The 22,310-nt window shown below is 31.6% G+C and overlaps 1 protein-coding gene across 4 annotated transcripts in view; it reads right to left on the reverse strand.

The window, feature by feature from the left end:
* The window catches only part of SOX6 (SRY-box transcription factor 6), a 678,732-nt gene that overhangs the window by 252,767 nt on the left and 403,655 nt on the right, over nt 1–22,310 (reverse strand). For all 4 annotated transcript variants that reach the window (XM_069471178.1, XM_069471179.1, XM_069471181.1 and 1 more), the window contains one exon: nt 10,457–10,546. In XM_069471178.1, the coding sequence (XP_069327279.1) occupies nt 10,457–10,546 (90 nt within the window). The remainder of the gene's footprint in view (nt 1–10,456; nt 10,547–22,310) is intronic.

The raw sequence follows: 22,310 nt of genomic DNA on the forward strand, positions 1-22,310 counted from the left end.
GGAATATTGTTTCCACCTTAGTAATTTACTATATGATTTACCGCAGTAACTTTTCTTTTCTGGATATTAGGGTCCCTATATAGAAGATAAAAACTTGAATTGCATATATGCAAAGGACCTCCATCTCTAATTTTTTAAGATTCTATGATTCTAGACATTACTCTGAAGTTTTATAATTATACAGATATACATAGAAAATACTGGAAAACACTCTACTACATTATTTCATGAAAACAGAAACACAAGAAAATGATATCTGTGTTCTCAATCTTTTTCATAAGCCATTCTCTAGAGCAATATAGCCTTTGTCTTAGAAATAACAATTTAAAGTTTTCAAAATACATAAAATCTGACTGAAAATTGACAGATTACTGTTTGAACGCTTTTTTCTAATGAGACAGCAAAAATCACTAGGTATGTGAACTTTGCTAATTTTATTGGAATTGAAAAGTGGCAGATGATTTGTTTCTAATCACTTCTAGTTTAAGTTCCTCAGATAAAAAAGATGCTGTAATTTGTAAGTGGGAATTCAAGAAAAACTCATTTATAAACAAATATGCAGTTTACAGCCATCGCTCTTGTAAAACCACTCTAAGTCCATCTGTGAGTACCACAACAGACAACAGTAGTAACTATGAATTACCATTCCTAAAAAACAGAGTATTCTGTATAAAAGGCAATGTATGGAATAAGTGATCAGAGAGTACTTAAATGTGGTTTAGGGCCCTTACTATAAAAATGAACAAACTAGGAAAGAGAATTGGCATTTAAGATGATAACCTGTGATGCAGAATACTAACTCTATGGGAATGCTATTAGATCCAATCTGACCCTTTGGTGATAACAGCACTGCTTAAGTTACTTCAAGAATAACCTATATTATTTGATCTTCAAAGATCTATCATGCACTGAAAAAAAGTGACTTTTGGGTTCCTCTGTTCTTCTCCGAAGATTTATGTTTGCAATCAAAAGTAAAAATGAAACCAGGCTTTCAGTGGTACTTAGTAGCAGTATTATAATAAATTCACAATTTTAATTCAGTATTTGCACCAACCCCAACCACAATATGCTTGTACTATTTGATGTAACACAGTTCCTAATTTTCCTTCTTTTAGAAAAAACCCTAATAAAGTAACAGGGAGTAAAGTCTTTAACAGTGAACTATGGCAATAGTATTTAGGCTCTAGAACCAAACCTCTTAGACATATTACTTGAACAACTATCATAAGAAACTATTTTTCAACAGTAGCTTTGAAACATATTGGGAATCATTTGTTGAATTTTTCATTTAAAATATTTGTTTAGTCACTTTATTATCAGAAAGAGACTGTCATTTTTCTAAACTACAGAAAAGTACACCTACAAGCACATCTACCTTGATCCCTAAATGTATAATAAATATTGAAATAATTAATCATAAATGGCCAAGTAAAGAAAACATTATTTTCCTTATTTTGTTCCTATCACATAATTATTTTTTGTCTCTCTTATCATCTGTGTGTTTGACAAACATGAGCACAGTTTGTGCTAACTCAAACAACCAACATTACTGTTTCCTTGGCACACTGCCCAGGGAGGTGTCTTCACACCAGGGAGGAGATGCCAGCCACAGAATAGAGGGGCATGTCTGCAAAATAGAGAGGCTGGCTAGGATTCTCTGATATAAACCACAGAAGGTTAAACCCATCCAAGGAGACAGAGGATGAATCCTCATGCTCTAGACATCATTTAATGTGTCACCATTGCATTTAGAAATGCCTCATAGTCCTAACTATTCTGGCATCCTCACTCCTTTGGTAAAACTCAAACAAACAAGCATAGATACATATACGTTATGGACCCTACCAATATTTCTGTCTTACCTTGTATCCTTCTATCATATTTCTCCACCCCTCTCTCTCATTCGGGTATAGGTCAAGATAAACACTACTACGTAGACAAATTGTATTAACCTATATTATTCATCCTTTGCCATACTGCCTCATTTATATAGAAAAGGGTAAAAATGGAGTTATTTTAGTTGTTTGTGCATTGTGGGAGGGAGAAACAGCCCAGAATCTATCTTCCTCTTTATTCCACTGCAGAATTCTAAAGCTTTGAAGAATTGGAGAACTACTCTGTATAACATCAAACAGAGGATTTAGAGACCAAGATTCAAACCCTACCTCCACATTCTGAGTGACCTCAAACAACCTATTTAATTCCCTCAGGCTCATTTTACTGATTTTAAAAATCAATATTATAATATTTTGTTCACTGAGTCATTATAAGAATCAAATAAAATAATGTAAATGTTTTTATACTTTACTTTGTAAACAATAAAGCATCTTACAAAAGTCACTTACCATATTGCTTATTGATAGAAAATAGACAATATGTTGAAAATTAGTCTTCTAATTAAGAAAATATGATAAATTCTAGCAATTAATTTGAAAGTAACCTTAGAAGGTCATGAAGAATAACATTCCAACAGAGTAAGAATATTCTCTATAACATCTCTATTTAAAATTTTCTAGAGCTAAAATTTCTACTTATTTTATTTTATTAATTAATCCTTTCATCCATCTATTTATCCATTCAATAAATGCTTATTAAACACCTATTTATATTTAGGCACTCTCTACTAATGCTGTCCAACCTTATCAATAACGCATAATTTCTTCTTAAATTCTTTTGTTTATTAACAAGAAGTTCCCTATTACCTTAACTACCTAAAATAGCACAAAAGTTATCCTCTTCTATGAAACAAAACTACAAACCAAATTACATGTACTAGGCCAAATTTCCCCAGGTTTTTAATTATTATGCACATTACATGTTTAAGACTCTTCACCATTCTAGTCATTTTGATAAATTCTAATGTGACAATAGAGCCACCCCAAGTAGGACACAATACTTCAGATGCAACCAGACCAAAGCAAAGGTCTAAATATTTTATGCTGTATTTCATTCAAGTTCTCAATAATAAAGTTCTTTTTCAATACTTGTAATAATGTTAACCTGGTTTGAACCTTGTTTTGAGATTAATGCTATTAAATTTATGCCAATTATAGCATTCTATCTTCAATTAATACTGCTACTGGAAAGGAGACTACATGTGAAAAAATGGTGGGAGTTAGGGATGGGATTTTCTCTTAAAGAATATTAAGAATGGTGATTAACAGAGGTGGCGAGGGGGGAAATAGGGAGATGTAGGTCAAAGGGTATGAAGATGCAGTTATGGAGGAAGAATACGTTTATAGATCTAATGTACACTATAAGGACTAAAGTTAATACTTTACTGTACACTGGAAATTTGCTAAGAGAGTAGATTTTAGGTGCTCTTATCACACACACAGAAAAAGGTAACTGTGTGATGGATATGTTAATTTGCTTGACTGTGACAATCATTTCACTAAATGTATGTGTATGAAAACTTCATGCTGTACACCTTAGATATAGACAATTAAAAAAGAACATGAGACAAGACTTAGATACAGACTTATTGAAAATTCTATGATCTAGTGGTTTCTCAAACTGTAGCAGTATTCCAACTCTTATCAAGGGGTTTTAGAAATATTGCTTTAGCTAATTTAGATAAAAGAATTTTATGAGAAAGTACTGTTTTTAAAGTAAAATCTAATGAGAAAATTATTTTCTTTTTCTTTTTTAATTATGTAGGAATATTAAGCGCTCTGACCTCCATTTTTCAATACTGCTCTTATCCATTCTACTGCCCATACTTTTCTCTCCTTGTAGCACCTGCCCATCCCGTAGAACTTTCCAATGGTATTAACCAAGGCTGTGTTCCTCCCTTCCCCAGTTTCATTACACTCTATGACTCTAAAATAAGGTGAAAAGCTAAGAATGATATACATATAGATAAGTTAGAAAATAATATAAATGTTGAATATTTAGAAAATAATGACCAAGAATTCAAACAGCACAAAGTTATGGAATGCAAAAAGCTATTTCTTAGAAATATTTCCATGGCCCATAGTATCTTTATTATTAAATAATTTTTTTAATTGAAGTATTCAATTTAGGAAATTAGTAGGTATCAAAAAACAAAAGAAAAAGTATAAGGAAAACAAGATAATAAGGGTAAAAACAAGATTAATTAATTGGCAAACTGAAAAAGCAACAGAATTAAAACATAAATCCAAAAACTGGACCCTTGGGGTAGATGGGGCAATAAATATTAATAGAAAAACTACTGGCAAGTAAAATTGAAAAACAAAAGAAAGAAAACAAATATGCAAATTTAAAAAGTGATATATAACAGCAAATAAATAAAAGACTTAAAATAAGAGATATCACATATTAAATCAATACTAACATATTTGAAAATCTCATGAAATATATAATTTTGTAGGAAATTAGAATTTTTTTTCCTAGAAAATACTTAGGAAATATATTTAATGGCAAAACTGATGTAAGGAAAAGTAGAAAATGTTAAAAAATATATCTCCAAAGAAAACTCTAGACCTAGATGCTTTATATTTTTCAGAATCTCAAGGACTAAACAATTCACATGCTATCTATTCAATATTTTATTAATACATAGCCTAGAAAAGAAAGAAAATGTTTCCAATTCAACTATGAACGCTGGTACTAAAAAATTAACAAAAATAGTACAAATAAAGAAAAATACAAACTAATCTCATTTATGATTACAGATGTAAAAATAACAACTATGATATGAGCAAATAAAATCATGCAGTACATTAAAACAACACTAGACTATGACTAATCAAGGTTTATTTCATCAACAAATTTGAAATAAGGCATAAAATAAAATACAGTTTCTCATAGAAACTCCTAATAGACTAGAATATTTTTAAATAACGAAAATCCTAAATCAATAATCAACAATATTTTAATGTGAAATATTAAAAACAATCCTATAATTAAAAACTAGACCAAAATATCTTCTATTACCTCTATTACTTAATATCTTTCTCGACATCCTGGACAATGTATTAAGGAGGGGTTGCAAAGAGATATAAAACTACCAAAAAAGAGGAAAAAACATATCAGCTGAAATATGACTAGATCTAATAAGTTTGATAAAGAGGGAAGTTACTAAATAAACCAGGAAAATAAGCATAGTTCACTAGCATCCTAAATATAGTAACAAAAAGAAAATAGAATGAAGACTATCTCATTCACAAGAGCAAGCAAAAATATTAAATATTATGGGGAAGACATTGAAGGAAACGTGCAGAATATGTATTATAAAAAACAAAACACTGAGGGATATAAAACAATTGAACAAATGATTTTGAATGGAGATAGTCAATACTACAGCAATATCAGTTCACCCTAAGTTTTATATAAATGTAATATTACTTTTTAAAACATCACTTTGGGATTTCAATTAACAACATGATAAAATAAATCTAATATAAACTTTAGAGAAGTATGAAAATAACTTAATGAAAAATTATGAATGTGGTTTTGCAACACTTAATTTTGAAATATACTATTAGGTTATTAAGTTATGAAATGTCCGATTTCCTTAAGTACTAAGTTTGACAGTTGATATCTCTGACATTTCACTTTGGCACTTCTTGTTTTATTTTTATTGTGAAGATACATCCTCAGTCTTTCAAGCACACATTTTGGCTTGTGATTATCTGTCAAATTTTTTTTAGAGTAATTTCTGTGAAACCATGGATAAGTCAAATATTTGTGTCATTTTCAAATATGAGTTCTGTCATGGATCCAGTGCAGCACAGAGAGCTCGAAACATCAACTAAGTGTTTGGGAAGGATGTGGCTAATGAATGCACAGTACGTCAATGGTTTGAGAAGTTCTGTTCTGGTGATTTTAATCTTGAACATGAGCCACTCAGGCAACCTGAGACCAAGGTGGATAATGATGAGCTGAAAGCTGTAGTGAAAGCAAATCCATTTCAACCTATGCATGAATTAGCAGCAAGGTTTGATGTTACTATTTCAACAATATTGGACCATTTGAAACAAATCTGCAAGGTAAAGAAGCTGGATAGATGAATACTGCATGAATTAAACGAGCCTCAGCAGAGAAATCATCTCAAAGCTTGACTTTCTTTGCTGTCACAACATAAAGGTGAACCATTTCTACACTGCATTGTTACATGTGATGAAAAATGGATTCTTTTTGACAATCACAAGCATTTGGTACAATGGTCAGATAAAAATCAAGTGCCAAAATCGAATATTCATCAAAAAAAGCTAAGGATGTCTGTTTGGTGGTCCAGTGCTGGTATTACCCACTACAGCTTCATGAAACCTGGTCAATTGATTACAGCAATGTCTACTGCAACTAATTGGATGAAATGATGAGGATGCTTGTGACTAAGCAGCCAAGATTGGTCCACAGAGACAGATCAATCCTCTTGAAGGACAATGCTCAACCACATGTCGCATAAACAACACTACTCAAACTACAGAAGCTGGACTTGGATACTCTCTGTCATTCACTGTATTCACCAGACCTTGTATCAACTGTCTATCACTTCTTCCAGCCTTTGGACCACTTCTTGAAAGGAAAAATATTCAATTCTCAGCAAGCTGTGGAAAACGCCTGTTGTAATTTCATGGCTACTCCCTCTCCAGGCTTCTTCACTGCTGGCATAAACAAGCTACTGTTAAGATGGCAAAACTGCGTTGACAGTTTAGGCACATACTTTGATTAGTTGTACTGCTTCTTGTTTGAGATATACACTTTTGATTTGAAATCAGACATTTCATATTTAATGACCTAATATAAAGTTACAGTGATTAATATAGCATAATACTGATAAAAGCTTAGATAGAAAGACCAATGGGATAGAACCAAAATCTGAGGAATGGTTCCAAATACATAATCAGAGTGTAATAAAATATGCTATTTCAAGTCAGAGGGGATAAGATGAATTATTTAATAAACAGCACAGATATCTGGTTAACTGCTTAAAAAAATTAAGTTAGATCTCTAGCTGACACTATACATCAAAATATATTTAAGAGAAATTAAAGAGTTAAATGTTTAAAAATACAGCCAACTAATTGGAAGAAAATCTAGCAGAATATTATCTAATCTCAGAATGAAAAAGCCTTTCTAAACAAACTCCCAACAGAAAAAAGCATTTAAGAAGAAATGGAACGATTGACAACAAAACCATAACAAAGCAAATGACAAAATGCAACATATGTGACAAATAAAGGTTAATACTATTAAAATATATAAGAGCTCTTACACAACAGTAAGAACTGAACAAATCTTTCAAAGGAAAAACGGGCAGCCAACATAAATATGTAGTTCACAAAGAAAGACACATTTAATTGCAAATAAATGTATGTAAAACTCTTCATTCTCACTAATAATCAAAGAAACTGATATTAAGTCAGCAATGATATGCTGTTTTCCCCCTATAAAGCTTGCAAGAAATTTTTAAAGTAATAATACTTGTTATTGAGAGCAAGAGAATAAGCACCTATAGATACCACTGGTGAAAGCACAAAACTATACTCTTTCTGAAGGGTAATTGGCAATATGAATCCAAAGCTTTTTAAAAAGAACATACTCCTTGGCCCAGGAATTTCATTTTTAAGAATATATCCTAAGGAAATAAGCACTAACAAGCTGAAAAGTCTTAATAAAAGGATATCCATGTTCAAGGTGCTCTTTATACTCACAAACAATACCTCACTTTATGAAATATTTTCTGTCAACAAAAATAATATTTTAGGAGATGACCTAATCACAAGGAAATCCATAATATATCATTAGGTGAGGAAATAGATTACAAAAACATAGTAAAGGGATGATTCTAATCTTATGGGAAAAAATCTAACATATATGCATAAGCTAAAATTGAAAGGCTACACAGTAAGATGCAGGTAGAATTAAAGAACAATTATATTTTCTTTTGTGTGTTTTTCTATATATCTTACAAATAAATATATATGAATTTTATAATAAAAAATGACTATTAAAAATACACAATGCTTGAGGTATAATATTAAATACTGATAACCCATGATAGTATGTATTCTTCAATGATATAATTTAGATCACTTTAAAATTTCAGAATAATGATAACTAATTTAGGTGGGTAAAAACTCGTGTGGTTTCCACTGCATTAAAAATGTATGTTGAGTTTTGGCAGTGGTTGTATCAAACTATTTAAATACTACTTGAACTATTTTTTTATTTTTAAATTAATATGTTATTTGGGGGCTGGGCACAGTGGCTCACGCCTGTAATCCTAGCACTCTGGGAGGCCGAGGCCAGTGGATCGTTTGAGCTTAGGAATTTGAGACCAGCCTGAGCAAGAAGAGCGAGACCCCCGTCTCTATTAAAAATAGAAAGAAATTAGCTGGACAACTAAAAATATATAGGAAAAATTAGCCAGGCATGGTAGTGCATGCCTGTAGTCCCAGCTACTCGGGAGGCTGAGGCAGAAGGATTGCTTTAGCCTAGAAGTTTGAGGTTGCTGTGAACTAGACTGACACCAGGGCATTCTAGCCCAGGCTACAGAGTGAGGCTCTGTCTCAAAAACAAAAAATATGTTATTGGTATATTTTCTGTATAATGCATATGATGACAAAATATTAGGATGTAAGGAGACAATAATGCAAAATAAATCAAAATAAATTTAGTAAGAATCTTATCTTTTATGTTCATAAAACTCAAAATAGCACCAAATGAAAGTTCATATATATAAAGAATCCAGAAAAAAAAGTTAAAGAATTTGATAAGCTTAATTTTGCATGTGATTCACTTTTGAGATTTAAACATTTATTATCTAAGATTAATACATTTTTGGATTTTAAATTCATAATTAGAATTAAATATAAAGAAATATGGAAAGTGGGGGGTAATGATACCCTGAAATATAAAAATTTGATGTTGAATAATAACATAATAAAATGTTAGCTTTCACATCACTAAGAGAAAGCAAGACCCCCATCATTCATGCTGGCAAAAGCTTGCCTTTGCATAAACCATTTTTGTTCTCACTGTTATAAAACCAATGACTTTGGAAAGGGAAAAAAAACAGAATGACGTGCAAAGTAGCAAATACCATGTTATTGCAGCTGGATAGAGAATATGTCACTAATGACTTTCTTTCTACCCATCAGTTATAAGTTGAGTTTCTTTTTTTTCCAAAATAGAAAATGGCCTTTATGAGTACAAAACAGAAGCATGGAAACTCAAAATAATTTCCAATTTCCACTTGATTTTGATACTATATTAGTTAATAGAATGAGTTACTAGTTATTTATTGCTAAAAAAATGACTTCCTTTTTTCTTCATTTGAATTGAACATAAGACACCTGAACACTAAGCAGTTTTCTATAGTAAATTCAAAATAACATTTACATCAGATAATATTATCAAATTTTCATCTTTACTGAGATATTATCCACAACCAATAGGAAGATTTACCTAAAATTGTTTGATAAATTCAGAAAATTAATGTAATTAAGTTCCCAAATTATTAACACAAATCACAGTGATGACAGTCTGTAAATGACAACTGATAGAATTAATGAATGATTCAATTCATGATGCAAAAAAAACTAGTAATACAGTACTTCATCTTTATAAATGAATCAATAAGAGTTTGGTTAGTCAAGAAGTATAACTCTTGACAGATAGGGTAACTTAATACTGGAATGGACTGGGATTGTCCACTTCTTAACATGTTTAAAAATAACAGCAACAATCACATATATTCAAAAATAAAGACATCCTCATCTGAATCAGAGATCATGAAATGCTAAATCCCATGAAACTTGCTTGAGATTAATCAACATATGATCCTATGGGCATATTAATAATGGCAACTACCACAACTTACACTCATGAATACTTTAAGTGCCAGGTACTATTCTAAGAGCTTTACATGTATTATATTAACTCTTTTAATGAGCCCATGAAGTAAGTACTATTATTATCCTCACTTTAGAAATGAAGAATATAAAACATAGAAGTTCAGTGGCTTGTCCAAAGTCACTCATCTAGTAAGTGACAGAGCCAGGATTTAAAACAAGGTCAACAGGCTTCAGAATCCACCCGCAAACCATTATGTATAGCATATTCTATAAACCCTTTCAGAAGAAATGCAAATTAATTTGGATTCATAAATTAAGCTATTATGATTTTAAGAGGAAGAAATGAGATTATCTTGAACTTAATTTTCTCTTCATCTTTTGACATACCTTTTTGTTTTCTTTTTCATACTTTTTTATTAAGTAAATAAATGAGGCAGTATATCCTATAAGTTATATGCTCATAGACTAATACAAACAGTGGGCAAAAATTTCATTCTGTCAACATTACAAAGACTATAAGTTCAGGGATACACTATACATTTACCCTCTCATATATAATCAAGTGTTAGAGGTAAGAATTTAGTGTTATGGTACAGAAGATCAGCAAATATACTGTTACACAAAAAAAAATCTCTGCATTGATATGTGTGATATTTTTTATATTGTACCTTTAATTTCTCCAAGAAGTTCACTGGTATTTAGTCTTTCCATTTTTTCCTTCCAATCTTTTGAAAGTAGTTTTTCCATGCAGGAGGAATCTATTAAAATACAAAAGTAAGTATTAAAAATGTATGTATATTACAAATTCAGAAGGCCAGTCGCACAAAGCTGTTTTTGTTGCTGCTATTTTAACCCTAGGATATAGAGAATTATGTTATTCTATTATAAAATATCACAACTAAGTTTATTTTTAACAGAAGATTACTTAAACTACTGTCCAGGGGAAAAAAGATAAATGCTCAATAATCTTATTTTAGTATTATAATTCTATTAATATTCAATCAGCATTTGTCATTTCTTAGGCTAAAGGACAGAAAAGGGGGCTCTTTTCTATGAGTTTAACTCTAGATATTCCTTTTAACCTAGGTGATTTTTTTACAGCCCAAACAAAATTTATGTGCTATGCAAGGAACAATGACAGATCTTCAAGGGAGAAGCAGCCAATGAGTCTGTAACCACTTAGTCCTTAAAAAAGAAATCGAACTTCTGTAAAATACCCATTTAGAACGAAATGAGAAGAAAATAAAGTTAGATGTTCTCTCTCCCCTAGCAATGAAAACTGCTAAAACTTGTATATAAAAGGTACATATTTTTATTAAATTATTTTATTAAATCATAAATGCCTATTTGATTATTTGCCCTACTACATTTCCAAATAACATACTAGATTATAGGGAGTGATTATACTTGTTTTTATAAAAATTCATAAAGGTTACGGAAATCCAAACTTCAGAATGTCCTAGTAATTACCAATTTTTTTCTCAGTGAATTATTTTTCTCTCTATGCAGATGGGTTTGCAACTAGAGCTACTGTTTACAACTATTTACTTGTACCTTTTAGACCTCAAATCTTAACAAATAGATCATGTTTCCAGAAGGGAATGCAGATTTAAATACTAAATCCTTAGTGCAAAGCACACTCCCATTAAACTTTAACATTCCAAGTGTCAAAATTCTGATAACTTCCTTTTAAAATTATATTTAAAATGGTTACTCCAATTCCAAATGCTTTTTCTTTCTCATATCAGCACCTATCTCTTTAGCATTTTCCCTTTCATTTTTTTTCTCCAGCTTCTAAATCCTCCTTGAATTTTTCAGAATGACAGTAAGGTCAAGATGGATCTAAAGGGCTTTAGAAGCTAGATAAGCTGCAGAAAAAGACAGTGAGCCCTGTTTAAGAGATGAGAAGACCAATGCATGGTTAGAAAGTATTGGTGAAAAACAATTAACATTTATCCATGACACAATCAATCAATCAAGCAATGGATGGAATCCAGATCAGTGTGTCGTGAAACCTTTGGCTGATAAAGAACAACCATACTAGCTAGCTATCACAGAAGCCAAAGTTCTTTCTAAAAAGAAGTCAGCTTTATTTTATTAAGTGAAAACTTACTGCCCCTTCCCTTATTTTCCCCTCCTCCTTTCTTTCCTTCTTGGCTTCCTTCTTTCTTCCAGGTTTTCCTATTATTTTCTTAGGCTTCAACAAGTGATCTACTACTGTGCTTCAAAAATTGAATACTGAGTGACCTTCCAATGGGGTCTGCATGCATATGCAAATGTTAAGGTTGTAATTAATTGCCAAAATAATATATTTTGTTCAGTACCTATTTTGTTTTTATACTAAAAAACGTAAAAAAGATAATACTAAGTTTAAAACCTAAGCAGTAAATCTTCAAAGCCATGCTTCTCAGAGATTACTTTTTCTCAAATCAGTTTTGAATTTCTGAGAGAGATTGATGTAACATTAGATTATAGATAAGAATAACCAACAAGAAGTCTTGAACTTCATACCCTATATAATTTTGTCACATTTTTAACCCTTTCATACATGTTATATCATTGCACTAAACTGACAATAATTGATACAAATGTAAAAACATAACTGGTTTGATTAAAATTTGGGTTGAAAGCAAATATTATAGCAGTCAAAGACAAAAGCCCAACTTATTTGTAATGATCACAAATTCAGAGCCAATCTATATACTATGATTAAATAAACACTAGATGTAAAACAGGCTAGAATACATTTCTCATTTCTATAAATAGTCCTGAAATCTTTTAGTGCTCCACGAAAAAAATGCTGCAACTTCATGGGAGAAAATAGACCTATATAGAAAACAGGAACACATACTTCAAACATAAATCAAACTATGTGAACACAGCTTTACATACAAGCTACTCATTAATAAAATGGTTAATAACTTTAAAGCATTTCACATTCCTATTACAAATTAATCCTTACTGTAATGCTGACTTAATCTAGCTATATGAGTTCCCGTTTCAACAGAAGAAACTGAGGGAAAAAATAAAGCAGCCTTTCCATGTCTACATTTACAGTCATGAAAATATTTAATAACAATCATTGATTGCTTTTATCTACAGGACAATAAGTCACTACATAGTACCTTATCAACGTTTAATCTCAATACTACGAGATTCCAGGAAGACTCAAAACTCTTTAAAAATTCTCTGACTTGTTTCCTCATTACCTAACTGCCAAACCTCTAAGGGCATACCACAGTTGGTGCTAAGAGCTCTGTATGTTATAATGTACAGCAAGTAAGATGAGTGAAAGAAGACCAGAAGAAGTAGATTGTTACCAAGTACTGCACAGGCAGAGGACACTACTGCCACCACTGAAAGGCTTCTAATTTGAAATGAGGACATATGTAATAGATACAAAGTTACAAATGAAAATTTATATTTTCAAATTTCTCACTCAAAAAGATATCCAGGTAAGGATACAAATTAAAAGTAAGAATTCACTGCTTCCATCCCCCATCCCCCACCACATCCTTCAACTACATTAATAGGAAAGTACTTTGTCCTATTCTGATCCAGCACAAACACAAAAACCAAACAGGTAAAAATAAAGAAGGCCAGTTTTCACTACATACATGGGGAGAGTAAGAACATGCTGAGTGGCTTTAACATAGTGGTCATGTAGCACTCCAAATGGAAAAAAAAAGTACTGAACTTCCCCAAGATACTCTTGGCGGATTATTTTACACACATAAATATGTTTACATAATTAATTTGAAAACAATTAATATAGTTACAATGGTACCACCAGCCTGGAAATAATGAAACAATATGAAGTAAATTTTGTTATTTGAGTTTGACTATTCAAAGTTTAGTGTCTTTGAATTGTCTTCAACTGAAAAATAGGAAAGGAACTACATGCCTTTTGAAAATTGAGATAAATAACAATGCTATAGCAAAAAAAGTCACCATAATATGTAAATATTTTTAAATGAATGGAAACCATAATGCTAACATATTAAAGTGAAAAACGCCAAAATTAATTCCTGTTACTTTGAAAGAATTTGTTTCCATTAGCCAATACTTATTCAATGAACTAAAGGACTTTATATCTATCTTGTCTAATTTTTATAAATAACAGCAATTAAAACATGACTATCAAAAATCAATAGCTAGACTTCAGTTCTCATCTATATTTTAAGCAAGGATGTAAAGGTTTTGATATGTTATAAATTATCAGTTGCATGATAATTAAACCAGTAGTTTCTGGGTTTTTTCTTTTCCTTTGCAAATTTAAGTTTTTTTCTTTCAAGAAACTTCTAAGGGAAAAAAGAAAGATACAATTCAGAACCATTTTGTTTTTTAATTACCCTGCATAATGGATTGCAAAGCAATGTTTCTGCATCATAAGTACCTAGGTTTCAGGCCAGGTAAGTCAAGAATGCTTTATAGAGGCTTAGCAATGTTTTTGCCTACTAATAATTAATTTCTTGATGTAAGAGAAATGCAAAGTAAGATTATATGAGATATCTATTTCCTAATCTGTATATGATATTTTAGGAACAATATTAATTAATCCTAGTTGGACAAAGTGGCAGCAGTATTAATACCTATTCTATACAAAATAAAAGTATTTCAAATGGATCAGAGACAGTAAATAAGTCATCATTAAAATTAAAGCATGAGGAAGAGGAAAAGATAATGGAAAAAAGCTTTATTATACTTTAAAACAATTTACCTAGAAGTAAACATTTATTCTGTTTACTTCAAAGTGATATTTAAATTTAGAAATGCTAAAATATGAGAAATGTGACATAAAAATATCTTTAAAATATTTTAGTGCAGAAAAACAATGACTGCTGCCTCTGTATGCAGATTTCCTATTGCTGTATTAAGTCTTTTACAAAAATAGTAAAGCAATTCCTTTTATTTTTACCATAGGAATCCTAAGTTTCAAATACAATAAATTTTCTATGTATCCAAGAATAATGATAATTTATCAAAAGTATCCATGATTTGGATTACAACTAAATTCAACAATATATATTTATACCCCCACTAATTATTCATCCCACATTTTTCATTAGGAAATAGAGATGAACATGCCAGTTACTGTACATTTTTCCACAGTGGCAAGTGCTCCACAATACAGTGGGATAAAATTGGAGCTTGGAGAGCTTGAAGAGCACTCTTAAATTTTAATTAAAACCCTCCAAGCTCACTAAAAATAATTAGACACTAAAATGTGCCAGTTTTATTTTGAAGTCACTATAACGTACAAAGCACACTCCCTGACGACTGTTCATGCTCTTCTTCTCTCTCTCTCCCCCTTTCTCTCCACTCCTTCCCTCTCCCTCTCTCTGTCTCTTTCCAATGAAACAACTGATTTTCCAAATAAGAACAAGGGGGTATAAATAGAGGCTTTTTTCAGTCCTGCTCTTCATGCTGGGAGGCTGACAGAAAAGACAGCAGAGTGGGTTTTTCAGACTGCACCAAATAAACCTAGAATAACTTCCCTAACCAAGAGTGCGAATCACTAACTAGATAAAATTCAGTCTGCAAGTAACACCATGAGTTATATCACTGATCTTTTTTGATCCAAAAGCCAAACCTTTAACCTCTTAAATGTTTTTGCTATCTTAAAGTATCTCATACAATGCTATATTCCATCCTATTTTTAGCCAAGCAGCAAGAGAAAGCATGCCTTTCCCATACAGCAGGGCAATGATATAAACATCAACACAGATGCTCTGCCAGGAAGAGCTGGACTTCTCAAGCACTTGATCATTAAGGAATGCACCAACTGTTTTGGATAATCTCGTGCCAGCTCCCCTTTTGCTCCACACTCCCCTCTGGGAGTGGCCAATCTTGTCCTGGTCCTAATTTTTCATTTTACTCCTCCATAACCCCCCCATCCCCAAAAAGATGAGAAATGGCATTTATGCCTAGCAATGAAAAAGCAGGCTCACTTCCCCAAACAGACCAAAACTTTAAAACAATTAACCCTCCCCTCTTCTTTCAGATAAATTACTAAGTATAAAATGCAATCTGTTTCCTTTGTTTACTCAATATGAACAATTTGTAAATGACTCAAGGATAAAATTCAGAAAATGTGGTGCTAAATTAGAACCATTATAAACATGCTAATGACTCAATGCTGGAGTAAAACATGCATGATCGGTGTGAAAAAATAGATTTAGTTCCTGTGAAATTCTGTTGTGCTGCCTTAAAACAATTTGGTCATTAAATCAGATATATTCCTTCCAGGAAAAATGTTAATTCCACAACCATTTTACTAGATAATATACTGTGAGTGAGTGTGGGGGGGGGGGGGTGGCAATCGAAATGTCATTAGAACTGTTAGATGCAAGATTTTGGCATGTTCATAAGGGAAAAAATGCCCCACATTTGAAATCTGCCAGAAATATACTTACAGACAGCGCCATATTTGGTACAATATTCTCTCTCTACACTATTTTTATCTACCAAAGTCTTTGATAATTTTTCACAGGCATTCCTTAAAACTGGTACTTAACATACATTCATGGAAGTCATACTGTTCTATATGTGCACGTAAGAGGTATTTCTTTCATCTGCTTTCCAAGGCTGCCTACCACCCAAAACAGGGATCATTCAAAACCAAATTCCTCTCACATTTCCTTCAAAGTACAACTGTTGCTAATGCCAGTATATAAGAGAAAAAGAGGGAAACATATAGCAGGTGATTCAGAAACTCACAGTCTACTGCTACAGCTAGAAGAGACTTCAATGATCATTAAGACCAACACCCTCTTTTCAGAAATAAGGAAACAGAGGCAAGATAAGGAAGTCACCTGCCTTGCCAAGGTCAAAAGTTGGTGACAGATCCCTGACTTCAGTTGAGTGCTTGTTTAACTGACGTGACCATTTAAATCATTATTTGAATGCGGGTTTTATATTCTCTACAATGTAGCATACAATAGTGGAAAATGAATAATTTTATACATATTATTAATTGCTTCAGATATGGAGTGAAATATTCATTCTTGGGAGAGGGGTGCTAAAAATTCAAGATACTTCAATGAAAGACAACAGCAGACTCTCCCATACACATTCAATTATGCTGGTCTTCCTGATCCTCCATATTTCTTTTTCCATACTGTTTTACTTTGTTTGAATTAAAAGCTTTTCTTTTGTGAATATCATCCACTAAGGAATCAGCAAGATGTTTAAAAATACTGTTGAATTCAAAAGGTAATTCCTTCTAAAATGAGTTTTATTTTCATCTATAGGAAGTACATGTGCAGCTTGAAGCCTTGGTTTTCCACTGTAGCTCATTGTCTATGAGGCCTTCAAATATGCCACAATTTTAATGGAATAAAAATGTCCCATTGGAAACTATTCCTGTCCATATTGCTAAAATATAACTCATCATTACACCTTTTCTAAACCTTATTTTCTGACACTGCTATTTGGTTTCTATAACTGTTTGTTTTATTTTTACTTTTTTATTTATTTTATTATTTTTAATTTTATTTATTTATTTTTTTAGAGATGGTTTCCCACTATGTTCCCCAGGCTGATCTTGAAGTCCTAACTAAGCTCAAGTGATCCTCCTGCCTCAGCCTTCCAAGCAGCTGGGGCTACAGGTGGATGCCACCACACCCAGCTATTTTTACTCTTTGAAATACATATTTAACTGCTTTTTAAAAAGTATATTGAATTGTAGAAACAATTTTTTATGTGTCCAGTGTGTCATGCACTCTTTCTTTTGGATTCTTTGGGAAAGTAGTTCTGAATTCCACTACCATCTTGATGGAGTAGTCAATCGCCGTTCTCTATTGCCTGCGTTCTACTGCAGAATTTGACCCAGTCAGAATTCTCTGCTGGAACTATCTGGAGAGCTCTCTCATGCTCAGGTTGGATTGGACTTAGAATTGTCATTATCACTCTACCTAGCACAGAGATAGAGCTTATATACAATAAAAGTGAATACAGCCAAAAATACAAAGAGAAGTAGAAAGGAATTGCAGATAGAGAAAAAAATCTTTATATTATGTAAAGATACATGCTAGCACACTTACATGCAAAATTAGCTAAAGCCAAATTCTATTCCTGAGCTTTTTGGTAAGGTAAGCCAATATATCCTATTAATTTGAGTTGAGTTTCTACAAGTTACAACTTAAAAAATCTAAATAATATGAAAAACATAACCAAATGTGTCATATACACACAAATGTGTTATGTTCTAAATTTTAACCATCTGGAAACCACCAAAGCATTAACTTGCACTACCATATTAAAACATTTATTATGTATATAGGCTGGGTGAAGTGGCTCATGCCTGTAATCCCAGTACTTTTGAAGGCTGAGGAGGGAGGATCGCTTGAGGCCAGGAGTTTGAGACCAGCCTGAGCAACACAGGGAGGCCCTATCTCTACAAAAAATAATTAAATAAAACATTTACTATGCATACAGTCATGAGCTGCATAACGACAGATTGCATAAATGACAGTGGCCTCATAAGATTATATTTTCACTATACTTTTTCTATGTTTAGATACACACATATTTACCATCGTGTTACAATTGCCTAGTCTTCACTACACTAACATGCTGCACAGCTTTGTAGCCTAGGAGCAATAGGCTATACCGTATAGCCTAGGTTTGTAGTAGGCTATACCATTTAGGTTTGTGTAAGTGCACTCAATGATGTTTGCACAACAACAAAATCACCTAACGACCCATTTCTCTGAAGGTAGCCTCGTTGTTAAACCACGAGTGACTGTATCTTGAAATAAACCTCTAGCTTTATCGAAAGATATGCAAAGACTTGAAGGTAAACTGTTAAAGCATTGCTATTTACAATTATTTATCTACATTAATTAGGGTTTTCTGAACATGAAGCAACCAAAAGAAAATACAGCAGAAATAAAGTGAAAGCTGAGGGTCATTTAAAAAAATTCCACCTTATATCAACAACCCCCAATTTCAAAGTTTAGTGTTCAAAAAAGCTTCGTTGTTCTGGTTAATTGACTTTATATTTAATACTATAAAATTAATTATAAAATAAATTTTTTACTGATAAAATATCCTTTTTTATCTGTTTTACTTACATATTGACAATCCACAAAAGATCTATTTAAAAGAAGGCTACATTCCTCAATTGGGTTTTAAGGACCTTTCATAGTCTCTCACTAGTGATTAATTTCCTATCACTCCACCTACATAAAACTCTTCATTCTATTCAAATGAGTACAGCAAGAATATACTTTTTATAATTTCAATCCTTCTATGTTTATTGAGACTTGTTTTATAGCCCAGTATATGTTTTACTTTGGGATGTTCCTTATTCACTGCATTAAGAATAATTACTCAGAAGGTTTTGAGGGTAGTGCTCTCTCAATGTCAATTAGATCAAGTTAATTGATAGTTTTGTTCAGGTTTTCCACATTCTTATGGATTTTCTCTCTACTTGTTTTATCAAATTCTAAAAGAGGAGTGTTAAAATCTCCAACAATAATTAGACTGTAAATGTCATTTTTCATTTAGTTCTGTCAACTTTTTCTTTCATATATTTAGAACCTCTACTATTAGATATATAGACATTTAGAAATGTTATGTCTTCTTGACAAATTGACTCTAATCATTATGAAATGTCTTTCTTTATGTTTGATAATATTCCTTCTTCTGGAGTCCACTTTTATAATAAAATAGCCATTTCAGCTTTCTTATCATTACATGGTGTATCTTCACCAATGATTTTACTTTTAATATATCTATATTTTTATATCTACTGTGTTTCTTGTAGTCAGCACATTGGTTTTTTAAATCCAATCTGATAATCTTTGCCTTTTAAAATTTAGTATAATTAGTCCACTTACATTTAACATAATCATTGTTAATAGAGTTTAAGTCACCTATCTTGGTATGTTTTTCTATATTTTTTTCTGTCCTTTGCTCCTTATTCCCTTTTTTCTTGCCTGTTTTTTAATTAATTTAAATTTATTTTAGAATTACATTTATATTCTCTATTATTTACTAGATATACCTTTTTATTTCATTATTTAAGTGATTGATGCAGGGTTTACAATATACATCTTTAACATATAACATTCTACCTTCACATAATATACCATTTAAAATATAATGTAAGAAACTTAAAAATATCCATAGTTTGTATTATTGTTGTCATGCATTTTACTTCTAACATGTTCTAAATCTCAAAATATATTTTTATGCTATGGAGTCAGTTACATTTTAAGTAAATTAATTATTATAAATACGAACGTCTTTTATGTTTGCACTCAGATTTACCACTTACAGTGTCCTACATTCATTTCTTTTTAAAATCTGAGTTTCCGTCTAGTATTATTTTTTTCAGCCAGAAATTTGTTTTTAATTTCTTATAGTTAAGATCTTCTGGCAATAAATTCTCTGAACTTTTGCTTGTCTAAAACATCTGTATTAACCTTCAGACTTAAAGAACATTTTTGCTAATTACAGATTTTTAGGTTGAAATATTTTTCTTTTTTTAGGATTTCAAAATATGTCATTATAATATCTTTTGAGTTGGACTGTTACTGATGTGAGGATCATTTCTATCTTTGTTCCACTGTAAATAATGTATCTTTAACTACTTTTAAGATTCTCTTCCATTAGTTTTCCGCAATTTGATTTTGATATGCTTTGGTATAAACTTTTCTTTGTGTTTACACTTCTTGAATCTGGAGGTTTATATTTTTTAACAAATTTAGAATTTTTCAGCAATTATTTCTTCAAAGCTTTTTAAGTGTTTATTCTCATCAGGGATTCCAATTAAACCAATGGTACAGCATTAGATCTCACAGGCTATAAGGTTCTGTTCATTTTTTTCCTGCCTCTTTTTTCTCTGTCCTTCTGTTTGGATAGTTTCTATTGCCCTGTCTTTAGTTTCACTACTATCTTAGTCTGCAATTGATTATCTGAATTTAAATTTTCTAAGTATTGTATTTTTCAGTTCTTCTATATCTATATGTTCTTTTTTATTGCTTCCATTTCTCTCTTCATTAGGTTCATATTTTCCTTTAAATCCTTGAATATATTTATAGTAGCTATTTTAATGTCATCAACTGTCAATCCATGATCTCTGTAATTTCTGCATATCTTTATATTGACTAATTTTTTCCTGCTTATAGGTTAAATTTTCTCACTTCTTCATATGTATTTTTACTACATACAAGATAATATGTATATTATATTGTTGAGTGTTTGGAATTCGTTCTTTTAAGGAGTTTTGAACTTTCTTCTGATGAGCATTCATTTAATCACAGCTCATCTTGATCCTTCTGAGGCTCATTTTTCAGCTCTGTTATGGTGACTAGAGAATAGTCTTCATTGTAGGACTAGTACCCCTACCCCAAAGGTGTGTCCTTTTTGGGTCTCTACCAAATACTCATGTGCTCATTGAAAACACTCCACTATAGTAAGTTGGAACTTAAATGTTTCCCAATAATGTACAGAGCCTTAACATTTTTCAGTTTACTAGTTTTTCTTATCCAAGTAGTTTTTCTTTACCCACCCTCTTGTAGTCATACCCTATTCATGTGCAGCTTGCTATTCAGCCAAAGACTTAAGAGGACTCCTGAGAAGATTTCTGCAGCTCTTTCTCTGTATAGCACCTTCACTTTAAGAATCCACCCTGAAAATTAGAGCTACTACAACTTCCTCAAACTCTGGTCTCTTACTGCTCAGCTCAGTGAGGCTGCCCTATTTATTATACTTCCATTGCCTTTCCCTGTATCAGGATCTGATAAATGCCACCAGGTAGAAAGCCAAGCTAATCTTGGGCTCACTTTGTTTTCCTTCCCTCATATATTACAGTCTTGTGCTTCCTGTTTTCTATTCTTAAAACAGTTGTTACATACAGTTGATCAAGAATTTTTGTTGTTTATATTACAAGGTTAATTCTAGTACCAATTACGCCTTTATGGCCAAAAGCAGAAGTATAATATTAGTTTTTAAAAAGAGTGTTGTCTCAGAACATTATTCTCTACCATATCATTCTTAAAAATATGTTTTAGAGTGTTTCAAATTAAGTTTCTATTAATATTTGGGCTTTTTTAGAGGCAGAAGGGAAACCAATCTTTATAAAGGATTTTGAGTATCACAGAATTTTATAAGACATAATTGCAAACCATGGCCATATCTTTTTTAGAATAACAGAATATCAAAGCTTAAAGAGCTTCTGAAGATTCAACATAATACAAATAGGAAATTGTAGACTCAAAACAATATACTAGAAATTAAATTACTTATAAATGGGCTAAAGATAGTGAAAAGTAATGAAAAACACAAGCCAACTGGATTCTGTACAACAGAGAAAATTTAAGAACACAAAAACATTCAAGGTAAAAGGGAAAAAAAGGGTTATGTCATATAAACACTAACCCAAAAAAAAGCTGGTGTAGATATATTAATATCAGACAAATATACCCTAAGGTAAGAGGTATCACTAGAGATAAAGAAGGGCACTGCATAATGATAAAAGGATCAATCAATCCAACAATCCTAAAATTATAC

This window comes from Eulemur rufifrons, chromosome 6, assembly GCF_041146395.1.
Source record: "Eulemur rufifrons isolate Redbay chromosome 6, OSU_ERuf_1, whole genome shotgun sequence".
Lineage (NCBI taxonomy): Eukaryota > Metazoa > Chordata > Mammalia > Primates > Lemuridae > Eulemur > Eulemur rufifrons.